Source organism: Lissotriton helveticus, chromosome 2_1 (assembly GCF_964261635.1).
Source record: "Lissotriton helveticus chromosome 2_1, aLisHel1.1, whole genome shotgun sequence".
NCBI lineage: Eukaryota > Metazoa > Chordata > Amphibia > Caudata > Salamandridae > Lissotriton > Lissotriton helveticus.
The window spans coordinates 539433153-539455195 of NC_136059.1; the positions used below are offsets into that span (position 1 = coordinate 539433153).

General features: G+C 45.0%; 1 protein-coding gene across 1 annotated transcript in view; it reads right to left on the reverse strand.

Moving 5' to 3' along the window:
* Positions 1 to 22043, reverse strand: part of TENT2 (terminal nucleotidyltransferase 2) — a 583214-nt gene that overhangs the window by 195495 nt on the left and 365676 nt on the right. The window contains exons 11-12 of the mRNA XM_078677766.1: positions 6123 to 6166; positions 1022 to 1158 (exon numbers count right to left, since the gene is read on the reverse strand). Of these exons, the coding sequence (XP_078533892.1) occupies positions 1022 to 1158; positions 6123 to 6166 (181 nt within the window). The remainder of the gene's footprint in view (positions 1 to 1021; positions 1159 to 6122; positions 6167 to 22043) is intronic.

Consider the following 22043-nt stretch of genomic DNA (forward strand, 5'->3'; position numbering starts at 1 on the left):
ACCTAATCCCAGGGGGCTAGTGGGCTTTCTGTGCCGCCCTTCCCCCACTGGAGAGCAGATTAATGGTTAACCTCCCCAATCGGACTCCAGGGGCAGAAAGAATGCTGGGCAATTAGGGAATGGAGGTAGAGTTAGATGCCAGGGTGAGCTGCCTTCACTCACAAACTATTTTTTCTAAACAATTTCTGGTGTCTAATGAGCTTTCTGACCCTCCTGAAGAGGGCCAATTGGGAGTACAAGGGAGCAGCATCACCACACCCTATTATGAAGCATGCACGTTGCTGCACATGAAGGGCAGTTAACATGGGCAATTTTAACACAAGAGAATGATGACCCTTTTGCCTCTGTTATCTGTACAGTATTTTTTATTTTACATGACAGTTTGTGTTGTGTATATTACCAGAGGGTGCGTGTGTACAAGTGCATCTGCATGTTCCCAGATACCGCAAGATCAGGTGAGCTAGCTCGGTGGGGTTATGTCTCTATAAACACCCAAGATTGCCTTTGACCATGACAAGAGCTAAGAAAAATGTGGCAAGTGTGGCTGGACAGTGCAATCATTTCTCTTGGGACAGTGACACCACATTAGCTTATAGCATAATGCCAAGCTGTCCAACATTACGTCTTGTGGCTGGGTCTGAGGTGTTACCCATGTCTTGTAGAGAGAAAATGGGCTAATATCTGCCTAGCCACACTCACTGGTTTCTTTTCTTAGCCTCAGACAAATGTGTTGGCAGAGTCCCTCATATTTTCAACACATGACACCCTCCATTTATTTTCTGTAAACGTGCTCCAGATTTGTGCACGTGGGTGGAGATATTCACTGTCCAGGCTATCAATGAAGATTTGAAAACATTATTTTTATATTTCATAGGTTGTACAGATATACTGCCCCGCAATGTTAACATCAAAGCAGAAAATACAACTGCTACATTTAGCACATTTTCTTAAGGACTTTAGCTTAAACAACTCGGATTGGGGGAATGTATACAATTAAGAGTTTAGTAAATATATCACTTACTCAAATTCAGTGGCAAAATATTTAAGGAAGCCAACAAAGAGGTCTCCAAGAGATGAACCATTCTTTGAGAAGTATGGAGGAATGTGACTTGGTGCTTGAGGTACAAGGTTCAATTGCATTGTGGGAGCAAAGCATTCCTGTCAAAGCAAAAGAATATAGCTTATGAACAAGTCATGTTTAAGAAGGATAACCCCCGCCGCTCAATGAAAAACACACACAAAATGAACTGCTAAAGAACAGGTGCTACTATTGCTTTACTATCAAATCTTTTTGGACATATCCCCCTTGTAACTTCACTTCCACTGGTAGCACTCCCCATATTGAATCTCCCCACAGCTTGTTGTGAAACTTTTTGTGTAAATCTGTTCAATGATTTTAAGATGAAACAAAGAATGCCATTACCGTATACATTTTTCACAAAACCTATCACATTTCAAACACTGGGAATCATATTTAAGCCTGGGTATGACATTTAAGTGTTTCCTGTAAATTTCCTGGAGCGTATATGCCATGATCTTATGAGATGGCAAGCTGCTCAAGTTCAAATTGTGCTTAAAGTAATCAAGTATATTATAAAAACACAAACAATAACTCACTCTGGCTGCCATTCACAATCTACCCATGGGTTGACACTTTATTTAAGGTTGGGTTTCAGTCCCAAACTGGGGAATTCACAATTTTTTCCTCTTTTAAATTCCCTTCACTGCCTGTATTATTCTCTTAAACCTCTTCCTGAAAAATGAGATTTTTGAAGGACAAAGTAATCTAGTGCCATAACTGGGTAATTTGCTATCCGCAGGCTCCCTTCTTCTCTTATTTATGACGTACAATGCTCTTTTTGCCCACTATTTAAAATCAGCCCTCCATTGAGTTAATGACAAAGCTGTTGCAAACATGAAGTTCATTTCTTTTATTTGTTCAAGCAAGTGCTAAATCAATAAACCTGGAGGCCACTTTCATTGGTTTAGGTCTGGGGAAAAAGGCACAGTAGACAGCCTGCAGGATCACACAGACCTTCCCTGTCTATTGTCAGCTTAAGGGACCTCAATTTTGCTTCCCAATACAGGGGAAGCACCACACTGTATGATCACAACTGCATTAACCCCTTCGATGCTCATGACGGAACGGTTCCGTCATGAGCTACGGTTGAGCTGTGCTCATGACGGAACCGTTCCGTCATGACCACGCCCGTTTTCATTAGGGCCCAGCACCGGAGGGGGAAACGCGGTCGCGCTGAAAAGGTTAAGGAACTTGCATTGTGTACATTTTATTACCTCGAAAACAAGCATGTTTATTTTTAGGTGTCATGTACATGTTGTGCAGGTAAACTGTGCATCAATCTTGAACTTTTAGATTTTTTATGGATATGTTCAAGTACCATTGCCAATTCTCTGTCCTGCCAAGATTGTTTTCCCATTTCATTATAATTGTGCGAATTACATCTAGTCATACCTGAAAGGGATTTGTAAAACGATGGCACCTGTCTGCAATTATTTCCCATCATAAAAAGGATGTGAAGTGATGTGTTTGTGGTTCACTTGACAGTTTCCCATTTAGTCCTGATGCCCTGCACTATCGCTCCGTATATCAGAAACTGGAAGGCAGGTAAATCATGTTCTTGCATCAAGGTCATAAGGGACAGTAATTTGCCAGTTTGAAAACAACCTCCAACCGTATGGATATCTGCATCAGCCCTGATATCCAACCAAGCCGTTTCAGGCAAAATCAACGCCTTCCACAATACAGCTAATGGGATGCATAAGCTACAAAGCTATTTTAGCAATCTGGGACACTCCTACATAGTCAGTCTTGTTAAGATCTGCGCCATAAGCTTTTGTTGATCTCGTTTAGGACCCAAATGGCCCCAAATTGTATAAGAATCTCTCATCCAACAATCTTTCTAATCAGTGTATCTTGGCTACTAAATAGTACACCTTATTATTTGGGGCTCCAGCAGACCTCATTATAGACTGGTAACAGCAGGAACTTTAGGTTTGCCTGAACATTATAAAAAGTTTCTTAAAAATGAAGGCAGCTCGCTAAACCATCTCGGAGAAACACAGATTAGCAAATTAAGAAACTACTGTAGGAAACTTTGGAGTATCACCATTATAGAAAAAAGAGGCCCTTCCCATAACTGATTAATGTAAGTACTCCCAAAATTAAACATTTCACCATAAAGCCAAATCGGCGTCTCCTAGATTCCCTTCTAGATCTTCCTCTCGGTAGTAGACATTAAGACACAAGTACACAAAATCTGTGACCTTCCCACTTGATATTCCAGTATCAGATTAAAGTAGGTTCAACTAATGAGATAGTGTCTGGGGTACGCATATGACTTAGTAGATGTGGAATGGTGTGGAGTTTATTTTATTTATTTTGAAAGTTTTATATAGCGCGAACAAGATCTTTGCAGATATCAGAGCGCTTTACAAAGCGGGGAATACAAACATGAGGGTGCAAACAGGCCATTCGGTATAGCGTAATTGTAGATAATAAGTAGGTATATGAGGGAGCATGGTAAAGCAGGTACATTAATAATGCAAATAATACATAAGTGTGAGCATAGACAGTCAGGTGAGTAAGTAAAAAAAAAAGTAATACAAATCATCGAAGGGATCGAGCAAATAATACAGATCGGTGCAGAGACTTTAAGAATCACGTTAATAGATCAAGTGTATTTGGCTAGGAGGATAGATTTTACTTCTTTCTTAAAGAGTGCGATTGAGGAGATGAGTCTGGTTTCAGGAGGGAGTGAGTTCCATATCCTGGGTGCCATTCCTGAGAAGGAGCGTTTATACGTTTTTTCCTTCCGGAATCTTCGAGGTTTTAGCAGAAGATTATTTGTGCCTCTAGTGTTTCTAGAACCGAAAGAGATTGTCCGCTTCTGGGTGAGGTATCCGGGTGAGCTCAGGTGTACAGCCTTGTGTGTCATGCAGGCGATTTTCAAATGTATTCTGGCTTCAAAATGCAGCCAGTTCAGAGATTTAAAGTCAGGGGAGATATGCGAGTGCTTTTTTGACCCAGTGATGAGTCTCGCTGCAGAGTTTAGAGAAGCTCTTAGGGGTGCGGTAGAAGTTAGAGGGAGCCCGCAGAGGGCTATGATGCCGTATTCTATTCGAGGGAGGACTAGTCCTTGTACTGCAGTTTGGAAGTCTTTGGCTGGGAGGAAGGGTTTAAGTTTCCTCAGGGTATTGATTTGGTAGTTCGCTCCTTTAGTTGCCTTGCTGATATGTTGCTGCATGTTGAGGTTGGTGTCGAGTGTTATGCCTAATGATTTTGCTGAGTCCACGATGGTGGGTTGGACATTGAGTGCAGTTAGGTGATTTAGCCAAGTTTGAGTGGTGGAGTTCTTCTCGGGAGGTGAAAGGAACTCTGTTTTCAGAGCATTGAGTTTGAGATGATTATCTGCGAGTTGTACAGAGTAGAGATGTACAGTTGTGGGTGTGAGTAAAGCATAGTGTGTGAAGAGGCTTAGAGTAGAGTGGAGAGGTGTAGAGTGGTGTGGAGTAGGATAGAGCAGTATGGTTGTCGATGTAAGTAATTAAATCATCAATAGAAAAAGAAGATAGGGTGAATGCAACATAAATAAGCAGTGTGCCTGTGTTAAAAGTAGGAAAGCACATTGTACGTCCAGGAAAGTTACCAAAATGCTTATAATATTTTTTTTGTAAAGTGCTTTGCAAAAAGACGAACAACAACAAAGACAAGGAAAAACATTTATTTGGCCCATGGTCCAGGGAGGAGCCAACACAAGAAAACAGGGGCAGTCTACGAGAGCTTATCAATCAAAAGACTGCAGAGGAGTGACAACGAACCCAGCTAATGGTATACTGTGTGCAGGTTGTAATTCCCACTGAATTGTAAACAATGTGTCTCGCAAAAAAGCGCATGCACAGTGTAAGCAAGACCTAAAATTTTTTATTGGGGTAGCATCAAAGTCCTTTTTGTCTAAGGTAGATAGGCATGCAGCAATTTGCAGTGACACACTCCCAAAAATCTTTGATAAAAAAGGACCGGTTGGGTTACAGAGGAGCAGGTGTGTGAGGGCAGAAGCAATGGGGAATGGATGGGGGGAAAAACACCAGGAGTAAGAGCAACATAAGGGTGGGGGAGAAAAGCACGTGCAGAGAGCAACATGGAGCTGTAGGGGGTGCAGGGCTTATGGGGGAGAAGCACATAAGGGAGTGCAGGACAAGTATCTGATGGGGGAGAAGCACACGAGGGGGAGAGATGGAAAACAAATGCATTTGTATGGAGTGCGTAACAAAAAAGAAAAGTTGTTCCCCAAAAGTGAGTAGTGGATGAATATAAGTCAGCCAGTCAAAAAAACAGTGAAGGAACTATGCTCTGGGGGAGGGAGAATTGGATGGCAGTAATACCACTGTAAGTACTTGGGAAACCCGAAAAGGTATTTTTCACAGCCAGCCAGCTTGCACTGCAAAGTAGGGGAGTCCTAAAACAGTGTGCAAGAAGAGATGCACCCTGCGGAGAGAGGAGGAACATTCCGGGTGGTGACAAAGTAGGCCAATGGAAAGAAGATGGTTACCTTCTCAAAATGGATCATTCTGTGTAGGTTATCAGGGCATGACTCTTGGAGTTGATGGTTTAAGAGTAAAGATTAAATCAAGAAAATATTTATATTAGCTTTCATTGAGTGGAGAGGAGTGGCCTATTCGCCATAACAATAACAAATTGTACTCAAATTTGAAAGTATTGGAATAATTGTGACCTAGTCAGGGATGTAAATGTCTATGGTGCAGAACTTTGTAGTTACACATTCGATTGACAAAGAAATATCAGCAGTTGTCACTTTAAGAGATGCAGCTAAGTCTTTTGACCCCATAAAATTACCATTCCTGCAATAAAGAGGCTTTGGATCAGAAGAGCCATTATCTGATCTATGCAGCCACAACAGCAAGCATGCTCCTATAGCAGGCAAGTAGGCCTGTGTGTTTTAATACCGTCATATTCTGCTTGCAGATGCTGTAGCACACTTTACAAAGTTCTACATTCAGTGCAAACCTATCAACTACACTGTACCATGTTTGTATAAAAGAGTAATATCACAGCATTAACACAACATTCACAGGACACTTACTGGGTATTTTCTTTGCAGAGATGGAAGGATAGGTTCAGGTAAGGCTAAAATAAACATAAAAACAAACTGAATTAACTATTTACAAACATGCACTGGGAGAATCTTACTTAACGGGCAAAAGTTATGAATTATGATTACAAGCACAGAAATACGGTTTACACATCAAAACCTATAATATTGTCAGCTGTTGTCGGTTTCTGGAAAAAATAACAGAAGGACTGCAATATTAAAAGAGGAGAGAAGACAACAGAAAGAGAAAAGAGACTTAGTATGGAATTTTGAATACTTTCCAGAATGACAGATGAGGCAAGTATGTGAGAAAAGTATGCAAGAGAAGAGGCCACAGGCCAGATAAGAAACCACGGGCCACAGAAGAGGTGGCACAGGCAAAACAAAGGAGGTCAGATAGACTAGAGAGAGAAAGGAGGGGCACAAGTACAATGAAAACAGGATGAATGAAGACATGATAAAGAAATATTAGAATGAGCACTCAAGCAAAGTCAAAAATGGCAAACAGTGGAGCAACTAAAGCACATATTTTAGAACAAAGCCTTGGAAAGGATGACATGAGGAGAAGGCTATTAGAAATTCTAGGAAGCCGTCTCTGTATATACTATACCAAAATTAGGTATAGTCTACACAGAGTCCAGTGGATCCCCAGAGGCTTTACAGAGGCTCAAATTGATAATACTAATGCTCTCTTTTGTGGTAGTGTGGATGAGCAGTTCGGCTGATCAGAGGGCAGTGCTAAGCATTTGTTGTACACACACAGGCAATAAATGATACACACACTCAATGACTAAATCCGAGACCAATGGTTTGTAACCATTATACTTTTAGTATATTTATTTTATAGAATCAAAGATACTTTGTTGCATGCAAATACGTTTAGCAAAATCAATGCTTTTCAATGTAAAAAAAAGTGGACACTGCATTTTTCAACAATACAATACAACAATACAATGTTATCCTATAGGATAAAAAATAATCAGCAATATGCAGGAAAGTAAACAATTTAGGATGCAGAGTTTCTGGAAAAAGAATCAGTACTAGGTAAGATTCAGGTAAGTGACAAAACTGCCGCACAAGCAGCACTTTGGCGGCCGGGTGCAGAGGTCAAACTGTTATGGGCACCAACGTACCCCAATATAGGCCTAGGTAGTTGAATAACCTTTTACCTACATTCGTCCTACCTTGCTCTACATAACTGCTTTTGGCGCTGATCTTTTACCTAGTTAGGTGCCGAATAAATGGTTTTCTAGCCTTATTTATTATGCATGAGGATTCTTACTATCACAGAAGGATTACCATCTTCTGCATAATAACTCTGTGCAATAGTCACCGCTATCGTCCTCGTTGGCTGACATGCCTACAGTACAAGGACATATCTAGGTAGAACCCCTGAGGGTACCTTTCGGGCTTATAAGTACCACATCTTCGCTGGGCAAACCAGAGAAGAAACTTCCATGCCGAAACAAGATGCAGAAGACCCTGCACGCAGACACTCCAGTACGAAGTGGTGTGACATCCCATGCAGCGTGTTCGACTCCGGACCAATACGGCGTCCTTCGTTCTCTCTCATCACGTAATGGGGTTGGCTCTTTCTTAGGGGGATTCTTGGCTCTACACCTGCATACATGCTAGGTACACTTAGCTAGAGTTCGCATCTTAGGAGTACGCATGATTACTGCCATGTATCTATATGCCTGCATATATTCACGGTTTTAGCACCATGGTAAAATTCTACCTTTTATTTACTCTGTTGGTGCTTGTAATCATATACATCTGTTTGTCTAATGGCTGTTGCAGCACACATATTTAATACTAGAATGACCCTGGTTCGATAAATACTTATTGAAAACGTCCTCGTTTATTCTGTGTCTCTCTCCGAGACAAAGAGAGCACGAGAGACTGAGCGAAAATTACGGTACTGTTTCCACGAATCCTGAGGGAACAGGGTTATTTATTTTATTTATTTTAAAGTTATGTTTGTTTGTAACTAGAAACTATTCATTCCTTGGTAAGATTGTGGGGCTTATAGTGACACTGTGAGCTAGCTGGTCTACAGACTGACATATCCTTTGGGGGTGTCTGCTATAAGGGTGACTTACCTATGCCTCTTGTAGTGCTGGTAGGCCTGGCACAAAGGGATGTGTACCAGGTTGACTCTTCACTTTATCTGCACCAACACAAGCAGGCTGCTGTGGCAGTATGACTGTTTTGTGAGGGGTCTTTTAGGGTTGCATAATACATGCTGCAGCCTTTAGAGACCCTCTCTGATCACAAAGGTCTTGGTACCGCTTAAACTTTTACAAGGGACTTGTATGTGAGCCACAGGTGTGCCCATTGATGAAACAAAGGTAAAGTTTTGGGAAAGAACACAGGCACTGGCAACCTGGTAAGCAGGAACCCAGTGCACACTCAGTCAAAGATGCATCATACTCAGGTAAAAAGTGGGGGGTAACCATGCCAAAAGAGTACTTTCCAACACAACCCCTCCCAATTGAAAGAGGATGAGACTAACCTTTTCCAAGACAGTCTTCAAAGTATAAGTGGAAGACCCTGGAAAGTCCATCTGTATTGGCATGGGCAGTCCCAGGTCTGTGTTCCATTGTAAAGTCCACTCCCTGTAAAGAGATGGACCACCACAAAAGTGTTGGGTTCTCACCTTTCATTTGCATAAGCCATCCAAGAGGTCTTTGGTTGGCTTCAACAAGCAAATGAGTACCAAACAGGTTTGGTCTCAACTTCATCAGGGACCAGACCACATCAAAGGCCTCCTTCTCTATGGCACTCCAACGCTGTTCCCTGGGTAATAGCCTCCTGCTGGTCCTGGCCATCTTCATTGATTTGGGATAGGACTGCTCCTATACCTAGCTCACAATCATCAGTCTACACAATTAACTGCTTAGAGTAATTAATCAATAGTCATTTGTAAAGTGTACAGGTCCCTCAACAGTGGTGTCCCGGCGCTAAGAGCAGACTAAAGAGAAAGACCACTCAATAATAAAACTCCTGCCTAAAGAGCCAGGTTTTTAAGACCTTCCTAAACTCATGTTCTGTTTCTATCCGTTGCATAAGGATTTCCAATGCATTCCACAGTTTAGCAGTCCGTATGGAGAAGGACCTGCCACCTTCACGAGTCTTGGCATATCGTGGGACGCGGAGGAGCCTCAGGTGATTGGATCTCAGGGTCGATGTGGATGGAGCCTCAGCTTGAGGTAGCCTGGGCGCATGCCGATCACGGCTCTAAAGACCAAGGTCAGAGCCTTAAACTCTATCCTCCTGGCCACCTGGAGCCAGTGTAACTCTCTCAGGTGAGGGGAGATATGATGACGGAAGGGTACCGGACGAAACAGCCTCGTCGCCACATTCAGAGCCATCAGCAGTCTGTGAATAAGGTAGGCTGGCACACCCAGATACAGGTTGTTTGCATAATCCAACTGGGTGGTCACCAAAGCATAGACTGTGATCCTACGTCTCTCCTCCGGCAGAAAATGTAGAAATTTCCTGATAGTTCTCAACTTCTCAAAAGAAGCTGAAGAGCTCTACTGGACTTGCAGAGTAAAAGATAGATCCCCACCTGATTCCAAGAGCTTTTGCTGAGTCCATTGGGACAGGCGGGGGCCTAGCTCTATGGGCCACCAAAGACAAGAGGGGGTAGGGTGTCTCTGACTAAACCACAAGACATCAGTTTTATCTGCATTTAATTTCAGACAATTTCCGTTCACCCAGTTAGAAATATCTTTCAGGCACTCCTTGAATTTATGGAAGGCGGCAGTGGATTGTTCTTTAAAATAAAATAGCAGCTGAGTGTCATCCGCATAGGAAACTTAATTCACCCCCCCTCCCCCTGCCCCCCATCCCCCCCCCACACACACACACCCCAATGAAGCAATCAGGAATCCAAAAGGGCAAGGTAAATGTTAAAAACCAACAAACTCACGTTAGAGCCCTGCGGCACTCCACACAATAGTGGTTTTAATGAAGATGAAAAAAGACGAAGAAAACCCCATTGGGAGCGGTCTTCAAGGTAGCACCAGATCCAGGAGAGTGCCACCCCTTAAATGCCAAGATGATTTAATCTTTCCAGCAGTATCAGATGTGCACCCGTATCGAACGCTGCTGACAGGTCTAACATAACTATGATGGAAGCAGGGAAATGGGTCTAAAATTGCTGAGTACTTATGGGTCAGCATTAGGTTTCTTCAGCAATGGTAATAAAAACACCTGTTTCCAAATGGCAGGAAAAATGCCTGTTCTCAGAGAGGAGTTTTAGATTTGGTTCAATATAGGATTTAGCAAGGGGGCCATTGACCTAAAAAACAGGGAAGGGAAAGGGTCCCCTGGAGAGCCAGACTTCCATTTCAGAAAAAGAAATAAGGGTGTTGGAGGGAGCCAAATGTTGATTGGAAGCGGCTCCTGCCCCAACCGGAAACGAGGAATACAGTTTTTGGATTTTTTTCTTCGAAGAGATCTGACAGGCTCAAACACAGGTTAGTTGAGGGATGGATGGTACTGTCCATCGCTACAGGCTTGGTGAAGGATTTTACAATCTTAAAAATTTCCTTAGCAGAGTTCTCAGAACTTTCTACGTGTCTAACAAAATGTTCCCTCCTCTAAGACCGCATCGGATTGCGGAATTTCTTTAAGGCCTCCTTGTAGGCACTTTTTTGCTGCAGGATTGTAGAACTTTCTCCAGCAGCGCTCTAACCTCTTGCAACTTTTTCACTATAAGTTTGGCCGAGAACCAGGGGGCCAAAGGTGTGTCTCTGGTAGCAGTAACCGACCTTAGAGGTGCAACTATATTTAAGGCTGTTCCAGGAGTTAAAACTGGAAGAGTCACTGTCGGGACTACCCGACAGCCATGGCACAGCTGCTTGAAATGCTGGCCCCAGGGAATCGTTAGTGACTTTCCTTGCTTAGCCTCAAAACTAAAAGTGAAAGGGACAAGGAAGTGGTCCATCCAACACATGCCAAGAGGATCTTCTACTCTCTGATCCTGGATGTTACAGAAAATTAAATCTAGCATATGGCCAACGCTATGGGTAGGCGAGGTTAAAACCATTTAGCATCAATAATAAATGGGAAGCCTGGGGGCAACTAGGATCATCTAATGTAGGTTAAAATCTCCCAGGACTGTAAAATTGGCGTAGTGTAATGTAAACTGGGCGATAACATCGCACAGTTCAGGCATATGGCCATAAGGGCAGGAAGGTGGCCTACAGGGCAGCCGCCCGGCAAAGGAGAATGACGGCGAGATCTTGATGCAGAATATCAAACCCTCGATGTTGCCTAATGGGCCCAACTTGGAAGTAGAGACCTCTCAAGTATCTTTCAAAATAATGGCCATACCTCCCCACACCCTTCTCCACCCCGGGTGGCACACACAATTCTGGAATCAGCGAGGAATAGAGAGGGCCAGGTCAGGGTTAGATCCCTCCATCAACCAAGTTTCTGTTAGGAACATCAAGTCCCAAGTGTTGTCCGTAAGAGATAGCCAGGGGTCATCTATGTGTTTAGGCAGCGACCTGCAATTGATAAGGCAGGCTCTAAAAGTATTACATTTTACGTTCCGGGAAACAGTGATCACTACATTACCCCCCTCGGACCCTATGAGCGCCTAAAATTTGAAATTACAGACCCTGCAGCGGTACTACGTGCATCCCGCCACCAGGTCAATGCGTGGGTTACCTTAGCATAGGTGAGCTTTCAAGGCCATGAGTGAATCTCTGGACGATTTAGCGGCCTTTACCGCTTACATTTTGAGCAGCAAGGCTGGCACTGGCCACGGTTCGGATGCGAGCAGACGGGCTTGCCTTTGGCATGCCCGCTGCATGTCTGTGTCATGGCTTGCATTAAATAGACGCCGTGAAGCAGGTCAGCAACTAGACCGCTCAGCCTCACAAAATGGTGTCTAATAATGGCCCCACAGAGAGGAGGAAAGATGGCGCTCCTCAAGAAGCAAGAATATCACGTTGCACGGTACTCTTGCCCTCTTAGCTAAGGTATGTGAGATAACTTCAGAATTTAAAAGTTAAAATAGTACTAGTAACACAAGCCGTGGCTAGAGTTAAAACAAATCGCAATCACCCACAAGCCCCTTACAGTGCACCTTGCAACACGCTGAGGTGCCCTCCAACAATGAACCCCAAACAATTATGCAAACAGTCCATTTGTTAAGAAGGGTGCAGTAACATGGGCTTACTGACACAAACAATTTGGAGCTCTGAGAATTGGTGCTGAGCAGACTGCATCTTTCAGGGTGTCAGAAGCCATTTGACAACTATCTGTCTGATTTATCTTCTAGGGCATCGTCATGGAGGTGAGGTCCGGGAGGGGTGCCACAATCGAACCAAAGAACTTCACAAACCTCCTGTAATACTCAGTCAAGTCAAGGAATGCCCTGACTTGGGTCTGGGGTGTTGGAGCCCCCAGTCCAGAATTGTCTGGATCTTGGGCTGTAAGGGTTGTACTAGGCCTCCATCTACAAGGTAGCCCAAGTAAACAACTGTTGCCTGCCCTATCTGACATTTTAAAGCCTTGATAATGTGCCTGCAAATCCTTTCCAAGGTGGACCAGGCGATCCTGCAGGGAGGAGCTAAAGACAGCTATATAGTCTAAATATGCTGCACTTACTACAACAAGTGATGTACTGTATTACAACCCTCTAATAAAAGTATGTTTTAAAAATATAATAATAAATAAATAAATAAATATGCTACACTAAAGGCCTCCAGTCCAGCAAGAACTTGATTCACCAACCTCTGGAAGGTTGCAGGAGCATTCTTTAAGCCAAAGGGCATAACACTGAACTGATAAAGCCGCTCTGGTGTGGAGAATGATGCCATTTCCTTTGCTTCTGGGTCCATGCCAATCTGCTAGTACCCTGCAGTTAGGTGAAAAGTACTGAGAAACTTGGCTGCATCCAATTTGTCTATCAGCTCAGGGTATAGGGTAAGCGTCTTTCTTTGTGACAGTAATGAGACCTCTGTAGTCCACACAAAACCTCATCTCTCTCTTACCACTCTGTGGGTGAGGGTTGGGGACTAAGACCACTGGGCTGACCCAGGGACTCTCTTAGGGTTTAATAACCCCTACCTCCAGCATCCTTCAGCTCTAATAATCTCCTTAAATTGATCATACTGGCAATAGAACTTTGTTTTGACAAGCAAGCTGGCTCCAGTGTCCACATCATGGGTACATCAGTGTGTCCATGGGTTAAGGAGAAGAGCTCAGCATGCTGCTATATGACTTGCCAGCAGTCAGCCTGTTGTTGGACAAAGAGGGTGTCTGAGTAAAAAAAACTCCATCAACTGACTCATCCTTTGGACTGTAAAAGAGGATGTCAGGGACAGGTTCACTCTCTGCTTCCTGATCCTTATCAGTAACCATCACCATGGTTACATCAGTCCTGTCACAGTTAAGTTTCAGGCGGTTCACATGTATCACCCTTTTGGGGGACTTGCTAGTGCCCAGGTTTACTAAGTATGTGACCTCACTTTTCTTTTCAAGGTTAGGGTAAGGACCACTATTTGTCATGAAGGGCCTTTGGTGCCACAGTTTCCAAACACCACACCTTCTATCCTGATTGGTACTCTACCAGTGCAGCCTTTTGGTCATACCAGAGCTTCTGGAGCTCTTGGTTGCCCTCAAGGTTATTGGAGGCTTTTTCCATGTACTCTGCCATCCTGGAATGTAGGCGTAGTCCACAATATCTTGCTTAGGTTCATGGAGAGGCTTCTCCCAGCCTTCCTTCACAAGACAAAGAAGTTTAAAGGGGGAAACCCCTACTCCCTTCTGAGGCACCTCTCTGTAGGTAAAAAGCAGGCATAGCAAAAGGATATCCTATCTCCTTTTGAGTTTCAGGGAGTCCCATGATCAGGCCTTTCCATGTCTTGTTGAATCTCTCAACAAGGCCATTTGTTTGTGGGTGATAAGGTGTAGTGAACTTACAGGCCACTCCACACTCATTCCACGTGTTTCAGGTAACAATACATGAAGATAACACCCCTTTCGGAAACAACCTCCTTAGGAAGTCCTACCCAGGTAAAGATCCAAATCAGGGCCTTGGCTACTGCTGAGGCTGTAGTAGCCCTAATGGGAATTGCCTAAGGATACCTGGTAGCATGATCCACTACTACCAGTATTAATTTGCTTCCTGATGCTGTGGGGGGTTCAAGTGGCTCAGCTATGGCCACCCCACCCCTTTCAAAGGGAACCCCAACCTCTCCTAGTGGGATTAAGGGGGATTTTGGGTGGCCACCTCTCTTGCCACTGTCTTGACAGGTGACACAGAACTGCAAAACTCCTTCACATTCTGGGATATGTTTGGCAGTAGAAGTAGCTGACTAGCCTACCCAAGGTCTTGGTCTGGCCAAGATGCCCAGCTAGTGGGGATGCCACAGGCCAATGTGAGAAGAAACTGTTGAGGCACTACCACTCTCCTAGTGGCATCAGGTTTGGGGCCTCTGGTCTCAGTGTAAAGGATCACCTCCTCCTAATACGTCCTGTGGGAGCCACTGACATCACCTTTTTCCTGATCAGCAGCTTCCTGTATCCGGCTTTCAAGAGTGGGACAGGTCCTCTGACCCTGGCACAGATATTCCCCTGGAGGGTACCCCTGGGCCCAAGAGCTCTGCCACGTAAGGCCAAATCTCTTGTGCTTCAGTTCCCATTGGGGGTGACAGGTCTTCTCCCCGTTGAGAGGGAACCTGATCTGGTATCTGTATAGAAGATGCTTCACCAATCTTCTTGCCTTTTCTCTTGGAAGGTTGGGCCATTGTCCCAGACTCCAACACTTCTTTTTCACCCAGAGCTCTCTACAATGTGCCCTGATTTTCATACACACCCATTCAGGTATACCCGGCATAGCTACATGGGTCTTTCTTTCGACCTCAGCCCATGTGGATGACTCCAGATCATTGCCAAGCAGACACTGTACAGGAATAGCTAAGGATATCACCGCCCCCTTTTGGATAGAAACCCCTCCCCATTTGAAGGATACCACCACCTTGGGATGTACTTTAGCCTGAATATCAGCGTTGAGGGCTCTATATGTCTCACCAGTCAAGTATTGTTCTGAGGACACCAGTAGCTCAGCCATCATGGTGACACTAGCACAAGTCTCTCTCAGTGCTTCAACTATAACCCCCCTGATGAGGTTTTTGTCTGTATCACTCCAGGTTACTGGGCCAGACAGCCAGGGCAACTACATCCACCCCACCCTCTGAGGCTAGAGTTGCCTCAGTGAGCTCTCTGACATGGTCAGGATTCACCTGTGATCCATTTGGAGACTTGCCACTGCAGATACACTAGGGGAGAGGAGTTGGCCTAACGGCTAGGGCGGTCGACCTAGAATCTGGGGAACTGGGTTTGAGTCTCGGCAATGACGCTGAACAGCTTGTGACTTTGGGCAAATCACAACATCTCCACGTGCCTAACAAAAAAGAATGTGTCCTCATGTAATGCAACTGGTGCTATGTAAAGCGCTCTGATACCCGATTCGGGTCATGTTAGCGCTATATAAAACTCTATTAAAAGAGGTATTCTTTTTATTGAGACATCTAAGGTCTCCAGTTTGGTATCCAAGAACGGTAAAATCATGTGGATGACTCCAGATCATTGCCTAGCAGACATTGTACAGTAATAGCTAAGGATATCACCGCCCCCTTTTGGATAGAAACCCCTCCCCATTTGAAGGATACCACCACCATGGGATGTACTTTAGCCTGAATATCAGCGTTGAGGGCTCTATATGTCTCACCAGTCAAGTATTGTTCTGAGGACACCAGTAGCTCAGCCATCATGGTGACACTAGCACATGTCTCTCTCAGTGCTTCAACTCTAACCCCCCTGATGAGGTTTTTGTCTGTATCACTCCAGGTTACTGGGCCAGACAGCCAGGGCAACTACAACCACCCCACCCTCAGAGGCTAGAGTTGCCTCAGTGAGCTCTCTGACATGGTCAGGATTCACCTGTGATCCCATTTGGAGACTTGCCACTGCAGATACACTAGGGGAGAGGAGTTGGCCTAACGGCTAGGGCGGTCGACCTAGAATCTGGGGAACTGGGTTGGAGTCTCGGCAATGACGCTGAACAGCTTGTGACTTTGGGCAAATCACAACATCTCCACGTGCCTAACAAAGAAGTTTTTGGGGGCCTTTTGAACTCTTTGCTTTTAACTTTGTTTTGCTCGCCATCTTTTCCTTGGGGGTCTTCGCAACCCCCATCTTTTGGTTACCCCCCACCAGTGGTAGTTTTGGTCACTCTTGTTTTGACCCAGTGCACTGCCTACTTCCCCAACTCTTGAAGAGAAAGTGAACCTAGGTCTACCAGGTACTAATGTCATTTCTCGTGATAATTATTTAACCCCTTCGGTGCTTGCGTCGGCCAATGGTCGATGCAAGCACTACCTCCCTGGTGCGGTGCACGTCCGCTGGATGTCGAAGCCCTGCCCGCTCATTAATTCTCCCGCACTGGGAAGAGGTGTGGCGCGGTGGCCAGGGTGACTGACGTTGGACGCAAGGGATCACGGTTCAATCCCTGTCTCCGGCAGCAGGGGTCTGCCCAGCACCATGTGACTCCGGGCAATAGCTCGCTTAATCTTCCCAACAGCCCCCAGCGCCGAGATACACCTTCGGGGGTGATTTGTGCGCTATACAAGTACTGGATTTGGATTTACATTTAGTGTTTTTACTGAAAAGTCTACAAAATCTACCCAGGAATGACTGGTTTTTTTGAGACTCCCTGAACCTGATCCTGCATTCCTCAGTGTTGAGTCCAAAGCCCTCAATAGGGTGTCCTTCACGAGGTCATAAGACTTAGCATCTGCCTTGTTCAGTATCAGGAGAACAGTTCCCAAAGAAGAGAATCCCAAGACTTCTTGTTCAGCTGTCTCATTTTACAGGCCCTCTCAAAGGCTGTAAGCCATTTGTTGATATCATCAACCTCAAAATATTTTGGGAACATCCCTTTGGGGATATTAGGGTCAAAACCTTCTTCCCTATTTATAATTTTGCTGCCACCATAGATAGGTCCTAGGCCGATCTCAACTCTTTATTGCTCTAAAGCTAGGAGTTAAGCCTCCAAGGCTATCCTCTTGGCGAGTTTCTGAAGACCTGCATCTTTAGTGTATCTCTTCTGGGACACAGTTTTTGCTTTCTGAAGGGTTAAGGATAGCGTTATGAGCACCTAGGTACCCCAATCTAGACCTAAGTAGCTACACAACCTTTTACCTACATTTGTCTTACCTTGCTCTGCATAACGGTTCTAGCACGGACCTTTAACCCAGTTATGTGCTGAATAAATGTTGATCAGTTTCTTGGAAACTAGCCTCATTTATTGGGCATGAGGATTCTTAGAAAAGTCATGCACTTGACGTATATCACAGCATGAACATACTCCGCGTAAATCATGTCCATCCTAGAGCATAATTGCAGGTATTGTTCTAGGCTCAGATGCGTAATCGTACAAACATATCGATTGTGTAAGGAACCCCGAGGCTATATTCAGGGTATTAAAGACCCATACTGAATACTAGATGGTTAGAGGAAAATCTTCCATGCTGACAGAAAGATGCAGAGATTCCTGCATGCAGAAACTCCAGCATGCAGTGGTCTGACATTCCTTGTGGGGTGTCCAACTCGAGACCAAAACCTTTGTTCTCTCCTATAGAGTAATGGAGTTTGCTCTTTGCTAGGGGATTCTTGGCTTTACACCCACATACATGCTAGGTACACTTAGATAGGGTCCGCATAGTAGGAGTAAGCTTGATTAGTACCATGTATCTATATGCCTGCATTTTTTCACTGTTTTAGCACCATGGTAGAATTCTACCTTTTACTTACTCTGTAGGTGCTTGAAATCTTATACATCTGTTTGTCTAATGATTGTTACAGCAAACATGTTTTATACCAGAATGACGCCGGTTCAATAAATGCTTATTGAAAACGTCCCCATCGTTTGTTTTGTGTATCTCTCCGAGACCAATTGAACATGAGTGACTGAGTGTAAAGTACTGTATCCACGATCCCTGAAGAATCAAGGGCGGTCATGATCGATAGTTGGCAGAAACTGTTCGCTCCTTGGTAAGGTTAGGAGGCTTATGGTGGCACTGTGAGTTAGCTGGTATAAAGGCTAACATATTCTTTGGCGGTGTCTGGAATCAGTCTGGACATCAATCCCATAGATTATGTTGCCTAAACGCACAGATCCTATATAGACTTATAGGAACTACACGACAGATGAGTCAGTGTCGACATCATCCACCCGAGTCTTTATCCTTTTCCCCAATGTTGGAACCTTTACTTGCCATGGACTAGTTGTTATCTTCCAGCAATTGCTGCAGATGTATGTTTAGACCCCATGGCAAGTTTCCATGCCTTGCAGAGCTCCTAAGGTGGTAATAGGGTGCCAGTTTGAGTTCCTGGGAAGGCCCTTGGTCAGGCATGGTCGTTAAAGTAGTTGGGACCTTTTACAAACAAAATCTAAGTACTACTACAGGCCTACCTTACTTTACTATTTTTAAAACTCTTAACAGTTTTGCAGAGGGACTTAACCAAGGCCCTATAGCTAGTTTAAAACAATTTAGAAAAATAGGAAATTGGAAAAATTGTTTTTACCTAGAGAACATTTTGGATTGGATTCTTTTGTGAAATCACTTATCAGCAAATGCCAAATCTTGTGTCCCATCACGGCACCACCAATGTAGGAAGCTGGTTCTTTATGTAATGTATCAAAAATCTGCTATACCATGTAAAGAGTTCAGGGGTTCCCTCATGAGTGGACAGGGCTTGCTATACTATCCAAAAGTGCTCTATTAGGGCATAGCCTGGTCGAGCAGCCTTAGGCTTAACAGAGAGGTGTGCAAGACATTTGCAAATACACACATTGATCAATAAATGACACAAATGACTCAAGGAGGAGATCCACACCAATTTATAAAAATAGCAAGTATCTTTATATATGTTTAGGCATCAGAGAAAAATTGTTCAGGGAAGCACATTTTGAAATATAAATTAGTTTCACTTTACCAAGTGGGCACAGTGCAATTTCTGAGTTCTGCAATGTTATTCTATGAAAGGAGGTTATGCAAACTGGTATAGTACTGCAATGCACATGCCCAATCTCCAGGAGTTAAGGTGAGTGAGTGGTGGGCAAGGTACAAGGCAGCACCAGCAGTACACCACCAGCAGCACGAGGGCGGCCGGGTGCAGGGTCCAAAACAGAGTCCGGAGCCCAAAAGGTATCAATAGAGATCGGTCATTGTGAAAAAATACTTCAGGCTCTGGCTGGAAGACTAGTCGGAGTGAACGAATGGAGAGAGGGTAGGGGGTTGTTCAAGGCTTGGGATGCTCGGGGACATAGGGACACAAGGGGTCCTCTTCTCCAAGGCCCGGGGGCGACAGATGGAGAGGTGTCTTTAGGCATCAGGCTTTCTTACAAGGAGCAGTTGCGGTCGAGGGGGCATGTGAGCAGAGGCTGCAGGCGACATCAGGGATCAGGGGGTGAGACCCTGATGGACTTTTTTAAGGACCTTGTTGACACCATTGGCACACTTCAACTCAAGCCGGAAGCGACAGGTGAAGTGTTGGCCTCAGATGTCGGGTTTTGGCGGTTCCAGAGGCTTCCAAGTCGTTTCTCTTGGAGTTTCTGCAGGATGCAGAGAACAGTTCAGCTGTACTTTGGGAGGTTATTTGTTATTTATTTTTGTTATTTAATTATTTATAAAGCGCACAGCTACTTGAAAGTGTGTCCCGGCGTGCAAAAAGCATTACAAGGCAGACTCTCTACATAGATTGATCAAGGAATAAGAGCCCTAAATCATCCCATTGTCGGAGTGTCATAGGCAGCCCGCCTCTGCGCGATCGGACAAACCTAGGCACCGTCATCAAATATAGTTGAGAAGATCTTAAAATTTTTGCTAGGCGTATAGAAAGACGCTCGCTTCCTGATGTATGGGGCTACTGTACCATGAAGTGCTTTCAAGGCCAACATAAGGGCCTTAAAGTGAATTCCATTGCGGATAGGCAGCCAGTGTAAATTCCTTAGATGGAGAGAGATCCGTTTTCTAGGACCCCACATAAGGATAGCTCTGGCTGCCATGTTTTGTATGACCTGGAGTTTATGTAGGAGGCAATCCGGGAGGCCTAAATATAGGACGTTTGCGTAGTCCAGTCTTGATGATATAAGGGCCTGGACCACCGGCCTTTTATGGTTAAGCGAAAGGAGGGGAAGAAATCTCCGGAGCATTTTCAGGATGCCATAGCAGATGCCTGCTACTGATTTTACTTGAGTTTTCATGTCAAGAGAGGCATCCATTTTTACCCCCAGATTTCTCACTGCTCCTACTGATGACAGAGGGGGTGATATATCACTAGGCCACCAGCACCTCCATGCTTTCTAAGTAAATGAGCCAAAAAGGATCACCTTGGATTTCTCAGGGTTACATTACAGTTGGTTGAATCTGAACCACGCAAAGAACTCACTTAAGCATTTATTAATCTTCTCTCTATCGGGCTCCTCGCCCCTTTTGCAGGTGAACAGCTCAGTATCGTCAGTGTAAGATATAAGGTCTTGGCCCTTATCGAAGGGAGGCAGTCCTCAGAGGTTTCTGGACTCAACAGCTGCAGGATGAGTCAACTTCGGTGCACTTTTCGACGAGGGATGCAGACAGGCTGGCAGGGTTAGTATCAGGTCAGCTGCTTCTGCTCTCTTGTTCTGCTTGTGTGGCTCTTCGGTGTCCTTTCTCTTCAGGATGTGTTGCTCGAGTGCCAGGAACTCCCATAAGCACTAAATGTAGGGGTGTTAGGGGTGTGCAGGCTAGTAGTCAATAGGCTACCGACCATTGGAGTCACAACAGGGGACCCTGTTTTACAAGCGCACACGCTGGGACATTGCGTTTGAGGACTAACTGTGTTTTCAAAGCCTACTACTTGCGGAACCCGCTTCGCGGTTCCCGCTGCGTGAGGGAGCTGTTCTTTCATCAGCAAGGTCGGATTGCCATTAACATCATCGTTTCTTACTTAAGGAAGCGTCTGTGGGCGATTGTGTGTGTGGGGCTGCGAGCGAGTGCGGGCGCAGGACTTCAAGTCCCAGGAGCGCTCGCCAGACCCAATCTGCAGCACCTGGGCCGCTCTCCCTGCATGCCCCTCCCCACCAGCACCGTTCAAAATCCCTCACTTCTGGCTGGTTGTTGGGACCCTGTTTTACAAGCGCACACGCTGGGACATTGCGTTTGAGGACTAACTGTGTTTTAAAAACCTACTACTTGCGGAACCCGCTTCGCGGGTCCCGCTGCGTGAGGGAGCTGTTCTTTCATCAGCAAGGTCGGATTGCCATTAACATCATCGTTTCTTACTTAAGGAAGCGTCTGTGGGCGATTGTGTGTGTGGGGCTGCGAGCGAGTGCGGGCTCAGGACTTCAAGTCCCAGGAGCGCCCGCCAGACCCAATCTGCAGCACCTGGGCCGCTCTCCCTGCATGCCCCTCCCCTCTCTTATTGGACAGTATAAAGCCATTCACGGAGGCCCGCCGCGCGGGAGCGTCCCGGGAGAAGCCCGGGACAAGGGCGGGCCCTCTGAGGCCTGAAGAGACTGTCCTGGGCATACCCCCTTGATTGACTGTATCTTACTTGTGTAAGTTTTAAATAAGTTCACCCTGCTTGTTCAGCTAAATTTGTCTGTCTGTTACAAATGTCATCTCCGCTTTTAAGTACGGGTACAGCCATGTCGGATAAGGCAGGGGGCACGTCGAATGGTACTCTGGACAGATATTTTACAAAGTCAGTGGGGGACGTTCCTAAGGAGATTACTTTAGCAGAACGACGTGCAGAACGCCGTCGTTCTGTAGAAAATATGAAGATTAGGTTGGTGTCACAGTCACCTGTTTCTGCTGCCCCTATTGATCAAGGGAGTCCAAA